Source organism: Triticum urartu, chromosome 2 (genome assembly GCF_003073215.2).
Source record: "Triticum urartu cultivar G1812 chromosome 2, Tu2.1, whole genome shotgun sequence".
Classification (NCBI taxonomy): domain Eukaryota; kingdom Viridiplantae; phylum Streptophyta; class Magnoliopsida; order Poales; family Poaceae; genus Triticum; species Triticum urartu.
Window position 1 is genome coordinate 594,638,594 of NC_053023.1, and position 14,468 is coordinate 594,653,061.

Here is a 14,468-nt window from a genome sequence, read left to right on the forward strand (position 1 = left end):
GCGTCGCACGGGCATGAAAAAATTGCGTGTTCCTATCGCCAACGCGAACGTAAGTAATCCTGGACCGTTGCTTCATCCAGATCTCCTCCTGCCGCAACGCCTCTGTAAGATGAGATGTGACAGAAAGTTCCTCATTCGAAGGCCCCCTGCCAATCGACTGTGCCCTCAAACACTCAAGATTTTTTGAAGTTTCTGAACTTTTTTTTGCCATATTTCCAAACTCATGATCGCCCCACGATCCAAGCTTGTTCTGGACAGAGGTTAGTGCTTCCATTACTCCATACAGACCATTGTGTCCATCCCCTGTATGCCATGAATCTTTCACCAGTTGATCATACTTCGAGTGGGACTGCCAAACATTTTCGTACCTAAAGGGGTGCCTACTGGAAGGCCACCTGTTAGGTGCATCTGACCTCAACTCCGCAAGGACGTAACAGTGATCCAAAGCGGTAGAACTAATGTGTTTCACACATGATTACTCAAACAGCTGCATGAACTCATTATTTGCTAGTGCTCTATCAAGGCGAGCTTTTACATTTGAAGCACCCTATTGTCTATTATCCCATGTAAACGGGACTCCTCTCCAACGTAGGTCTTGTAAGGAACACAAATCGATAACCTCACAAAAAGCTTGCATCTGACGTGCAGGGCGCGCGTGAACACTAAAGTGCTCTTCCGCATACATTGTCTCATTAAAATCCCCCATGCAGATCCATCCATCGTGAGGTATCCCATGCAGCGTATGCAGAAAATCCCAACTCTGAAATCTATTCTCAGAGCGAGGTTCTCTGTAAAAACCCGTGAATCGCCAAGAGGTCTGATCATGCTCTTTCCTCCTGGCTCTCACATCAATGTGAGCTTTGCTGCAATTCTTCAGTTCGACATGAACATCCTATGACAAAAAAACCAATGCCACCACTCAATCCATCGCTATCAACAGCAAAACTACTGGCAAACCCCAAGAGGGGCTGCAAACTTTCCACTCGTTTCCCCCTAATCTTCGTTTCCATCACGAAGAGAAGGGCGAGACCTTCATGCTTCACAATCTTGCGAAGCTCGCGAACTGTCTCAGGGTTCCCAAGCCCTCGACGGTTCCAGCTCATGCAATTCATTGGGACGGACAGGGCTGCTCCGCAGCCGCTGCCGACGTTCCAGAATTCTCTGGTGTAGGTTTCCTCTTCTTGCTATCCCTTTCCAGAATACCATCATCCTCATCAAGAGTCTTGTTTCCTTGTGTCTCCTATCTATCTCGAATAACAAGTTGCATCTCTCCCCCATTTGCAACTGTGCTAGTTAACATGGGGGTTTCAACTTCTCTATAAATTTGCTTTGGGACCCCATCACCTCCCTTACGCTTGTGTGAATTTTTCTTCACCGGAGAGTTAACTTCAGTCCCCTTATCCTTTGCGGTACTCGACTGTGTTGTATTTTGTTTTGAAGCTTTGGCAGAAAACTACTCCTTGTTCGAGCCCTTACTGGATGTAGCACGCTTACACTCTTCCAGCGGCCGGAGGCCCTTACCAAAGGGAAGATCCCCATTGGTGTCTCGTGCCCCCGGGGTCAAACATAGTAGATTAGAGTGACCTAACCGGCCACAAGTGAAGCAAAAGTGCGGGATATTTTCATACTGAATAGCATATTGATCCGTGCTCCCCCGCCTTGCTGACTCAATAAAGATCCACCACCTCAAGGTTTTGGTGATATCTAGCGTGACCCTAGCCCTTAGGAACCCTCCCTCGTGATCAAACTTGATGGCCGAAGCTTGTTTGTCAATCTGCTTAGGAATTGCTTTACCCCAAACATCATCACGAAGGTTGAACGGTAAGTTAACAACTCTTACCCAGACTTGGAGTCGATTGAATTGGAGTTCAGACGGCCTCATGCATTCATCGAACTCTGATAATATAATAGCATGCTTACTAACATGCCATGGTGAACCATCCCACACGCGACCATGATCCCGTTGGGTAGCAAATTCTGCCACAAACGTGTTTGTACCAACATATCTGAAAGCTAGCCCTTTAGGGTTCCCCCATGCTGGTCGTAAGGCATTGGAGATGGTATGCATATGAAGAGTGTTGTGTAAGACCTGCCCCGCCAATGCCCACTTTGGTTTCTCGCTCTCGGGGCGATCGTCGATCACCAGAGGCGTGGCCTCTTCCTCAGAGATCTCCAATTTCCCGAGGGATTCTGCCAGTCGAGCTCTTGCCGTTTGTGGTGACATGGAGTCGACGTCCTTCTACCCACTGTTCGTGGACATGGAAGCCATCCTTTCCCGGCGGCGAAGATTGCCCGTCGATGAGATCATCATGCGCCGTCAAGGTTCCACGCGATAACCCTAATCGCCTCCAGGAGGTTTTCTGGGTTTTTCGCTGGAAAACTGTATCGAACCCCGAGTCTATTAGATCAGCCGTGAGATTCCAGTACTATTCTTAAACCACACAAGCAAATCGTGAGGAGGCGATGCCGCGATGGTAAACTTATACTCGAGGTTTCTCTCTCCTGCATACACATAGTTAAACAACTACAAGCAAGGTGTATATTTCCACTCCAAATTATTATCGTGATGTACCTTTCGTTCTTGATTTTTTATGGATCTTCCAAAAAAAAATTTCTATGTAAACATGACCCTTAGTTTTCATTGTCGTTTTAAGTTTTCATCCCCCACAAAGTCACAATGGTCAACAATGGCTGAAACTGTTTTTGTGCAATATATGAGCCGTTCTTTCCTATCCAAACTCTAGAGAGGCAATTTTCCAGGCGCTCCCTATTGATACCCTTCCTCCCTTGCAGGTCGCCCCCTCCCTCCATCGCCGACGTATGAGCGTGAGGAGGCTACAATAATCCAGATGAAATTGTAGTTTTCCTTGCTTTAGGGCTTTTAGTAGGGGTTTGTGGCCACGACATCGATTTGGCAAATATTTTTTTCTCAAGCTTCCCCGTCTCAACTATGTCGGTTGTAGCGGTGTAGATGTTTTATTGGCGTACATTTCTTCTGATCTTTTTGTTCGATAAGCTTAGGGTATGCGTGGATTGTCAGTGTGTCGTCGGCAATGACTTTCCTTTACAGTTTGGTCCACCAGCCTCCTGCTCGTCATGTTGATGCGGGCTCCAGTGTTTGGCATGGGACTTGTGAGTTTCTTTGGAGGCCGGGACCTTGGATCAGTGGATCTTCGGGCGACGACGACTTTGACGGTTTCTTCACTAGGGCACTGATCTGACAAGATCGTGGCGTTGATGACTTCCTGTCTGCGATCAACAACAACTGGCTAAATGTGATGATGGAGAGGCAGTAACGACGGTACACTCGACCTGTTTCGGAGGAAGAAGACATCCAGCCACACAGAGACCTCGATCTATTTACTTTATTTTCCACAGGTGTATGCACTACTAGTTTGATTAATTGTCATGAGACCTTTTTCCACAAGAAAACTTTTTTGCTAATGTGGTCTTATTTTGATGGCATTTGGCCAATAAACAAGCCAAGGTGGCAATGTGCAATTTTCTTACCAAGTACATTTTTCTGGCAAAAGACTGTACATGCATTTTACAAAATCTGGAGCATAAGGGACCAACATGGTGCCGCACCGGTGTGTGCAAAGATGAATAGGAAGTGGGGTGAGAGGAAAACCATGATGATGGTGGTGTGTGGTGTGTTTGTGGCATACAAGTAGGGGAGGGGGAAGAGAGAGAGAGATGAATGTGTTTGGGTGGACACGATGATAGGACGATACGGTGGAAATGCATAACGGAAATACGACAAAAACTAGTATGTATTTGCACAAAACATGAAAATTCATGGTATTGAAATTTAAAGATCAAGTAGTCAATCAAATTATACTTTATAAAAAAACATGAAAACCACACTATCGCAAACAATCGAGGAAGAATGATATACCCATCTTTTTTTAGAGTAAGATACACTTAGAAAATCTTTCTTTTAGAACAGTAGGATACATTCATCTAAAAAATGTGAACAATTTTTGAAATCTTGATTATTTTTTAAAGTGCTAATAAGTTTTGAAAATTCCGAACATTTTTTGGAAACTTGAATATTTTTTGAAATCTCACAAAAAAATGAAAAATCAAAGATAATTCGGAAAAAACATAAAACATTTGAAAACATATTTTTTTTGTAAAATTGATCAAATATTCAAGTTTTTGATACATTTTTCTAAAAATTAGGAACAATTTATTTAGATTACATACAAGTTTTGGAAAGTCGAGAACATTTTTCGAATTTGTGAACAAACTTCGGAATCGTGAATTTTATAAAGTTCTGAACAAAAACATTCAAAAACATGAATATTTATTGAAATTTTGATTTTTTTTTTCTCCTGTACAAAGCGTAAACAGCCGCCAGAATGGGCCAGCCTAGCGTTAACCATATGCCTTTAGCGCTCCTTTCCAAAAAAATTGCATTCGTTTTTTTGCTTCATTTTCTTTACATTTGCTTATATGTTGAAATATTCTAAATATATCTATTATAGAAAACACTTTACATATAAATTTCAAATAACTTAATCATGAATTTGAAAATTATTAAGAAAATGTTTATAATGTAGATGAAAACTGTAGAGTGTGTATGAAACAAATTAGGCAAACATATATATATATATATATATATATATATATATATATATAGTGTTACTATTCATCACCTGGGGTGCAGAATAAGTTATTTTTCATCCGAGGTAATCTTACGATCATTTCATAATTAAATTATGTTTGGAATTTAAATAGTAACATTTTTATTGATTCACTACGTAAATTTTGACATAAGAAAATAAAAAATATAGGTCATAAGACAAGAAAATTTGCAGTTTATGTGCATTTTAGACTATGTTTTTACTTTTGTAATTTTATATAACATAAAATATTTTTTACGGCGATTATATATTTTTTTACGGTCCCTTTTTATGTCGGAAATAAGACAAAACTTACGGAACGTAAAATTACGGTGCATTGATGGTAAAATAGAGGGGGTGAAGAATAACTATTCCTCACCCAGAGTGACGAATAACGTGACCCTATATATACATATATAATATTATTGTGTTAAAAAATGTTAAAAACTGAACTAAAATGTTTCTGATGTATACAAAAAATGTACGAAGAGTATGAAAAAACGTAGACATCAAAAAAATATAATATTAAAAAATTATCCTTGTATTTGTAAAATGTTAAACATTTATATAAAAAACGTTCCTGATTTGTACAAAAAATGTAAAATTTATATGGATAAAATAGGCATAAAAATATGTTTAAAAAAACTATAATCATGTGATTTAAAAAATGCTAAACACATGTACGAAATATGTTCCCGGTGTATACATAATATATATAATGTTTATGGAAATAAATTGACATCAAAATATATGTCTGAAAAAATGGTAATCATGTTTTTGAATAATCATTCTACGTATACAGAAAATGTTTATTTATTTAGGGGTAAAATGTTTATGCAATGTAAAAGAATCCTCATGTGGGTTAAAAAATATTTACTGTAATTAAAAAAGGTGTGTGTCAATTTAAATATTTATTCACATGTCTTCGAAAAATTTCCATGAAATTTAGAAAATATTTGTGGTGTTAAAAAAGTGTGCATAGTTTAGAAGAATGTTTATCTCCATTAAAAAATATTCAATGTGTATTTTTAAAGTGTTGACCATGTATTCTTTTTTTAAACCACATATTAAAAGGAAAACGTTCATCGTGTATTTAAAACATATTTAACGTGTATCAAGAAAAGTTCCACATCTACACAAAGAATGTGGATGGTGTACTAAAAAAAGTTGATTTGTGTTAAAAAATTAAAAACCGACAATAGAAACAAAAATAAAATCAAAGAAAAAAGAAAAAAATGGAAAATGCAGTGAAGACCAAGAAAAAACGAAGAAAATCAGTGAAAACATAGAAAAATAATGAAAAGAATAAAACCAATGCAACCGAGAAAGAAATGAAAAAACCCGGTGAAAAAGCAAAGAAAACAGAAAAACCGGAGAAACAAGCGAGGAAACAAAGAAAACCAGAAAGAAAGCAAAAAAGAAAGAAAGAAAGGAACGAAAAACCCTAAAAAAACGAGCCAAAACTAGTACAGCGACTGAACAAAAGAACAAGTGTCTCCACCAAAACCCAACGAATGAAAAAAACGACGAAAAATTGGCCGGCCCAATATGGGATAGTCCTTCAGGTGAGACGGGCGCTATAGTCTCTATATAAGGGAGATACAGTCTTCGCGATATACAAGCATCTACCAAGAAAGGAGTAACAAAAAGGCAGTACAAATACGGTATGGAAGAAACTGTGGAATTGAAAGGTATCGGCAAGAATCAAAAATTTCTTATGGCGACGCTTGCATAATTCCATCCCATGCTCTAGTGTACTAGCAAATCGCCATGGGAAATATATCACAGTGCCCAATTTGTCAGGTTAAAGAAAGTTTGGTACTCGCTTGGGATTTAGCGGATGTTTCTTTTGCCACTATGACTAATAGGTCTGGAGCAGCTATGCTGGAGTTTATATTGTATCAGCGAACATACACTGGACCGGTCGAATTACCAGAACTTGTAGTAACGGTCTGTTGGTAGTATCTTTTATAGCAAAGAAGGCAGCTAGTCAGACGTGAGGATGTACAAACTGCAGAAAGAATAGCTTCTGCTGTTATTGGGTTGGCCCTTAACTATGCCCGTGCAACATGGACAAGCAAGGTCATTCCAAAAATCAATAATAAGTGGTCGGTTTTCCAAGCAGGACAACAGGTGTTGAATGTCGATGCATCTTTTTCTGAGGGCGAGTATATCAGTGCATGTGGAGCAGTTATCCGTGATCACAGGGGAACTTTCATAAGAGGTTCAGCGGCAAGGTTGGAACATGTAGCTGATGTCGTCTCAGCCGAGGCAGCGGCGCTACTCGGGGGCTCAAGTTAGCTCATAATACTGGATGCTCTAGTTTTATGGTGAGAATGGACAATATTACGATGGTGGATGCTCTTAATCAAAATGAAGGACATTCCATGGTGGCAACGCCGGTGCTAGAAGATTGTTGTACTATCTTAGTAGACTTTGGGAAAGTTAATATTGAGCATTGTATTACAGAGTTGAATTATGTAGCTCATGAGTTAGTTAGATGGGGACGGGCGAATGACCCTTTTGTTTGGGATGACACTCCTCCAAACTTTATCATGAAATTGTTAGCGGACGATGTAACTGTTATTTGATGAATAAAGTATGCATTCCCCAGAAAAACAAACAGGAAGTACAAGGCCTTTCTTGTTCTAGAAAAAGGTAGTACGAGGCAGTATAAGTTCTTTGTAGGGTAAGGAGACAGGATAATCAACGTGATGAGGGTGAAACGAGACAGTCACCACCATCGCATCCTCTCCTCCTAAATCAAGCTTTCGCATGCATGCTTGGACGAAGTCTGAGCGGCGCAGAGGCCGCCCGGCCCCTATGTTCGCTCCGGAACCCTCGTTCCGTGCCCCGTAGCCATCGCTCCGGCGCTTCCTCCATAGCTATTTTACCTATCGCCCCGTCGGAGAGGAAGCGATTGGAAATAAGGAGAGGCTAGGCGCGCGCGCAGTGCTACGTACGTGCCAGGCCGGCGTCGCCGTCGTCGTCGTACGTCACCGACAACATGTCTTTCACCGGCACGCAGGACAAGTGCTTTGCGTGCGAAAAGACGGTCCATTTCATCGACCTCCTCACGGCGGACGGCGTCATCTACCACAAGACCTGCTTCAAATGCAGCCACTGCAAAGGGATCCTCTCGGTACGTACGTTCCTTGATTACATCTTCTGATACAATCAATCCTCCATGCATTCATGCATCGTGCATATGTGCATGCACTTCCTTGAACGACTGAGATCGAGCATGTATAACAGCCTTGTAAATTGTATGCGTTGGTGCATGGCCTCTAGATGTGCAGCTATTCTTCCATGGACGGTGTCCTCTACTGCAAGACGCACTTCGAGCAGCTCTTCAAGGAGACAGGGAGCTTCTCAAAGAAGTTCACACCGGGTAATGTACAATTCACAACGTACATATGGTTAACGTAATTAGGATATATATCCTGAGAGTTCTGTTGTGTGACGCAGGTAACAAATCTGGCGACAAGAATGAACTGGTACGTACAGCCCAGCCCCACAAACCTAGTCTTCATGCATGAGCCAAGCTTATCGTGTTTAGCGTTCCTTTTCTTTCGTAATGCAAGCTGTGCTAACTGGATATATGTCTCTGCAATGCAAATCCGAATGCCCCTGACTACAGTCAAGGGTCCCAAGCAAGCTATCCGCTGCCTTCTCCGGTACTCAGGATAAGTGTGCAGCCTGCACGAAAACAGTGTATCCACTCGAAAAGGTACAGAAAAAATATGAGATGGTTTGATAAACATTGATTTCATTCTTCGGTTAGGATGTCAGATTGCAATCACACTGCTCAACTTGACGACTGATCGTGCCATTCAGATGACTCTGGAGGGCGACGCATACCACAAGAGCTGCTTCAAGTGCTCCCACGGGGGCTGCATCCTAACCACCTCCTCCTACGCCGCCCTCAACGGTGTCTTGTACTGCAAGATCCATTTCCAGCAACTCTTCATGGAGAAAGGAAGCTACAGCCACATGAAGAAGAAGAGCCCCTCGCAGGAGGTGTTGCCCGATTTGGTGGCGGCAGCCGAAGAGCAACCGGCCGCAGAGGCGGCACCGCCGCAAGATGAAGAATAGAGAGCAAAATTAGGAAAACACGAAACTTATATACGCAGCACAACCTGGAATCCATGCTTGTTATTTTTACAAATTGGTTCTTTATGCCCCAACCCCGTCCCCCTTATTTTTTCGGTTCCTCTGAGCTTGGTTTGTCAAGCTGTAAGTAATGTACTAATACCTTCCTTTCATATGAGACTGCGGACAACTGTGGCAATCAACTAGTAAGCCTCATGGGGAAAATTGTATTAATTTTCTAAGCAAAAATAGCTACTCCCAATTTTGTAAATAATGCCTGGTCTCTGATGGTTGTCTTGGTTAGTCAGAACTCAGAAGGACAACCATGGTTAGCCAATACAGTGTATGTTTCTGTTTCTTAATTTCAGCAGAACCTTTACTGACATATACTAATATTAGATGAATCATATCAATCATCGTCGAACACTTGGGGTTGTCAGATGGCCCCTTCCTTGCAACGATGACCTTGTTGATGTTGTCGGACAAGCCCTGATCTGCTCCTTATATGTGCGGGCTTGTCAGTGATTCCACATAAGAGTGTGTACCTGTACAACCGTCAAGGTGTGATGATCTGGCTTACAATAGCGACTCCTTCATTCAAAATGGGGGTTGTAGTACATGGTGATTTAAGTTTGGTGATGCTCTCTAAGTACATGTTCTCGAGTTTTGGAGTGAAAACTCAGGTGAACAGGTCGAACCTAGCAATGGTAGTGTTCCACAACATTCCCTTGTTGGAGGTAGTGTCTAGAGTTTGGTAGTGATTCCTCTTTAGGGTGAAAACCCAACATCTAGCCTCTGTGAGTAGATCTGATGATAGTAGCGCCGCAAATAGTTCTCTTCTTGAAGACATCGTTGTTGAAGCACTTTCTCACAGTCCGGATGTGATAATGTTGCACTTACAGATAGATTCATAAGGATTTGCCTTATACACGTATGTTATTGGTGTTTTGCTTCGACGAAGCTTTTGGAGGTCGAGTTCTTCCCCTTTCTTTATGTGTTGGTTGTGTGCATGCTAATTATGCAAAGATCGGGTGTGTGCTCATTCTACTTGATGCAACATTGTAAGTCAATAAAAACATCCTTCATAAAAAAATAACAATGGAACCTCATTCAAACTTTAGGGAAACATCTTTGAAACACAATTAAACCTCATTAAAACTTGATTTGGTGTAGGTGGCACTACCACAAGACGTAGAATAGAGGGGCAAATCGGGGAAACATGAAATTTAACATACATCGCACATCATATAATCAATGTTTATTATTGATTACACATCGGTCCCCATCCCCTTCCCTCTTTTTTGGTTCCTCTGCGAGCTTGGTTTGTCAAGTGGTAAGTAATGCACTAATACCTTCCTTTCATATGAGACTTGTGACAACTTTGGCAATCAACTAGTAAGCCTCGTGGGGGGGGGGGGGGGGATGTATTAATTTTCTAAGCAAACATAGCTACTCGCAATTTGGTAAATCGTGCCTGGTCTCTAATGGTTGTCTTGGTTAGTCATAAGTCAGAAGGACAACCATGGTCAGCCAATATGGCATATGTTTGTGTTTGTTAACTTCGAATTGAACCCTTACTGGCATATACAGGATGAACCATATCAATCACCATCGAACACTTGGGGCTGTCAGATGACCCCTTCAGTGGGTTGTTCTTGTCGTGGATGCTGGGGGACAAGACATGATCCGCTCCTTATATACGTGGGCTTGTCGGTGATGTCCACATCAGAGTGTGTACCTATAAAACCCTCAAGGTGTGATGTTCTGGCTTACAATAGCGACTCCTTCATTGGAAATGGGGGCGGCAGTACATGGTGATTTAAGTTTGGTGGTGCTCTCTAAGTACATGATCTCGAGCTCTGGAGTGAAAACTCTAGTTGAGTTGATTTAACCTGGGAATGGTAGTGCTCCACAACATTCCTTTGTTGGTGGTAATGTTTGGAGTTCTCTAGTGATTCCTCTTTAGGGTGAAAACCCAATATCTAGCCTTTGTCAGTAGATCTGACGACAGTAGCGCTGCGCATAGTTCTCTACTTGAAAACATCACTGTTGAAGCACTTTCTCACAGTTCGGATGCAATAATGATGCGTGCACATATAGATTCATAAGGATTTGCTTTATATACTATGTTATCGGTGGTTTGCTTCAATGGGACTTTTGGAGGTCGAGTTTTGCTTTCTTTGTGTGTTGGTTGTGTGCATACTAATTATGTAGAGATTAGGTGTGTGCTCATTCTTCTTGATGCAAATAAAAACATCCTTTATAACAAAAAAATGGAACCTCATTCAAAGTTTGTGGAAAACATCTTCGAAGCACAATTAAACCTCATTCAAACTTGATGCAATGGAGGTGGCACTGTTGCAAGACGTAGAATAGAGAGAGAAAATATGGGGACACGAAATTTAACACATGGGTTCTTTATCCTACAATTCATGTTTGCTGTTGTTTATGCATCGGTTCTTTACCCCCCCCCCCCTATATCTTGGTTCCTCTGTGAGCTTGGTTTGTCACGTTGTACGTAATTTACTAATAGCTTCCTTAAATATGATACTCATGACAAGTGTGGCAATCAACTAGTAAAGTAGTAGACCTCATGCGTGATGAGTAATCTGTTTTGGTATTGTGTGAGTGGTGGGGTGGATCCATCGGCAACATATCCCTCCAACTCATGCTCGCATGTGTGATCATCGCCTCGCTTGACGCGGTGCTAAGCGAGAGGAACCTCTCACCATCCGAGTCGTGGCTCCAGTGATGGCTTAAGGGCACCTACCTCGGGCTGGCCTACATATAGCGAACTATGGTGCAACAAAGAGAGCGTATTGTGTGCATCAAAGATGAATAGACCAACAAGTTCTTTCATCTTCATGCACCACATCATAAGCAGATGAACCTCACCCACTAGCTTACTATTGCTCAGTGCATCGTGGCTGATGAGGCCGTCATGACTAGGCAGATTTCAGTCACTTCTCTTGCCTCGTTGGGACTATGGACGTACGGGAGTGCCCACTTCTACTCCAATAACTCGAGAACAGGGTCTTTGAGCTTGAGGATCTAGAGTGCTCATTCGGTTAGAAGGAGATCTTGGGTGCCATTCAACAACTACCCATGGACAAGGCCTCGCACCCGAATGGTTAAGCTAATGAGTTCCTCCATAGATATTGGGAGATCATTAAGAAGGACTTCTGTGACGCTTTTGAGAAGTTCTATGATATGAACCGAGAGAGGATTATATAGGTCTTTCCTTGCAAAGCCAAGTGTGCCCGCTACAATTTATGCTCTGCTGGTTTGGACAATACAAAACAGCCGCCCACGCCATGTTTATGAGTTGTCCCGAGGTAGATTCCATAAGATATTTGAGATAACGTTTGGACCAATTTGTGAAGATTATTATATCATCTGCAACTAGATATGCTCACAATGAGGGATTGGGATTGACAGGACCTATTCTCAAGGAACTTCCGCGTCCTTGGCCAGTCCACCTTATTCAGGATAGTTCGGTAGGAATGATACTACTTTTAGTATTAATACTAATAATTCTATCATGGTAGTAATTACCCTAGTACTGTTAGGAGAATGGCCAATAGCCCTTGACCATGGAAGGAAAGATACAAAAAATATTCAATTTGATTATTAGGAGTAGAAGCACTTTTCGATAGTAAGACGATGGACATGGGCTTCATCAGGCTTTGATCGCCTTTCTCTCCAAGCAACCTGAGGCTTCTAACGTATTTGATTACCAGCCTTATTCACCTATTCCTTCATCTCATCATGAAGGTGCCCCCCTTCGTTTCACACGAAAGCTCTCCCTGCTTGCCTCCGCCAACCAAAGTGTGTTCATTGTGGGAAGGTATATTCACCACAATTTTCTCCTAATCTTAAGGTTGACACGGCCAAAGCTTTCGACTCTGTGTCCTGGGTCTATCTCCTAGAGGTCCTCCACCACCTTGTTTCTATCCGCGCTAGCGGGAGTGGGTCTCTATTCTCCTCACCATGGCTACTACTCTGGTGCTTGTCAATGGTCCCCATGGGCACCCTACTTGTTACTCCTTCCGATCCATAATAAGTGTCAGAGTTTGAACTAATCTTGGTTCAAAATTGCGACACTTATTTTGGATCGGAGGGAGTACTTTTTTACATTGCTTCCTTTTCCCCTCTATCTTTTGGTTCCTCTGTGAGCTTAATTTGTCGAGCTGTAAGTACTGCACTAATACCTTCCTTCCGTATGACACTCATAACAGATTTGGCGATCAACTAGTAAACCTGATGGGAAAAACTGTAATTTTGTAACAAAAATAGCTACTCCCAATGTGCTATACCATGTCTCGGATGGTTGCCTTGGTTTTTCTTGACACCCTGATGGTTTTCTTTTTTAGGAAAGATGGTTGTCTTGGTTAATCATAAGGAAAACCATGCTAAGCCAATATATGATATATTTGCGTTTGCTGACTTCAACAAAACCCTTATTAACATAAAATGAGCTCAACATAAAATACATATGAATATATTTCCACTAAAAGTACATACTCCCTCCATCCATAAATATATATATATGACTATTGGTAAGAATAATAGTATATGATATGTATAATATGAAAATTATCATTAGAAGCTCCTTTCATGTACGAATTTGATGGTATGCTTTGTGTGACTTGCATGTCATATATTATTGCTCTAATATGTTGTCAAAGTTACTCTCAGAAAACGCATTAGGCTCTATATATATGGATAGAGGGAGTATGAAGAGAGCCCCAAAGAAATTGCCTTACACGTCAAGTGAACAAAATAACATCTCACATAGAAAGAAAATAAGATATACACCCAAATATTACAAGAACCAGATAGATCTTGTATATCCAAAATAAAATGACGGGATATGGAATTATACATTAAAAATATTCTCAAACTGGATTTGGTGCTTAGTTCATATTTTGTTCAAGGTAGGGGGAGTTCTTTTGTAGGGCTGTTGTAGTAGCCATATTGCGTATTATCTAGACATGTGTGTTTAAGATCTACATTGTTGGAACATTCAAATGTGCATTTTTCATGGTAGGATCAAATTTTAGTATTTGGAACCAAAGATCTATGAATCATCACTAATACATAGTGAAAATCCATTGACCTCTCTTACACCTCGCTAAAACCAAATGAAACCTCGGTACAACAAAGAAACACCAATTAAACATTTCAAAATCTTAGTTGAGCATTTGTCAAACAGCGTGCATGAGCTTTTTGTAACCTCACGAGATCCCAATGTAACATCATTGAAACTTTAGTGAAACACCTTGATGTCTACTACGCAACTTTATTCTTGTAGACTCTATTGGGTCTCCGAGCGCAGAGTTTAATAGGACAGTAGAAAATTTCCCTCAAGTGGATGACCTAAGGTTTATCCATCTTTGGGAGGCGTAGGATGAACGTGACCTCTCTCAAACAACCCTGCAATCAAATACAAGAAATCTCTTTTGTCCCAACACACCCAATACATTGGTAAATTGTATAGGTGCACTAGTTCGGCGAAGAGATTGTGATACAAGTATAGTATGGATAGTAGATATACATTTTTGTAATCTGAAATAATAAAAATAACAAGGTAGCAAGTAGCAAAAGTTAGCACAAATGGTATTGCAATGCTTGGAAACAAGGCTACGGTTCATACTTTCACTAGTGTAATCTCCCAACAGTGCTAACATATTTGAATCATATAACAATCCCTCAACGTGTGACAAAGAATTACTCCAAAAAATTTAT

The 14,468-nt window shown here is 41.0% G+C and overlaps 1 protein-coding gene across 1 annotated transcript; it reads left to right on the forward strand.

Annotated features, from left to right (window-relative positions):
* The first annotated feature begins 7,635 nt into the window (after window positions 1-7,635).
* On the forward strand, window positions 7,636-8,801 carry LOC125533731 (LIM domain-containing protein PLIM2b-like). Its single transcript, XM_048697095.1, has 5 exons — window positions 7,636-7,770; window positions 7,920-8,019; window positions 8,097-8,125; window positions 8,269-8,358; window positions 8,466-8,801. The coding sequence occupies exons 1-5, from the start codon at window positions 7,636-7,638 to the stop codon at window positions 8,721-8,723; spliced, it is 612 nt and encodes a 203-aa protein (XP_048553052.1). The 3' UTR covers window positions 8,724-8,801.
* Window positions 8,802-14,468: the final 5,667 nt, after the last annotated feature.

Excerpts from the sequence above, each read along its gene's own strand:
- LOC125533731 (XM_048697095.1), top strand. The coding sequence starts at position 7,636 with ATGTCTTTCACCGGCACGCAGGACAAGTGCTTTGCGTGCGAAAAGACG. Across the intron at positions 7,771-7,919 it reads ACTGCAAAGGGATCCTCTCG|ATGTGCAGCTATTCTTCCAT; the intron begins GTACGTACGTTC and ends CATGGCCTCTAG. Across the intron at positions 8,359-8,465 it reads CAGTGTATCCACTCGAAAAG|ATGACTCTGGAGGGCGACGC; the intron begins GTACAGAAAAAA and ends CGTGCCATTCAG.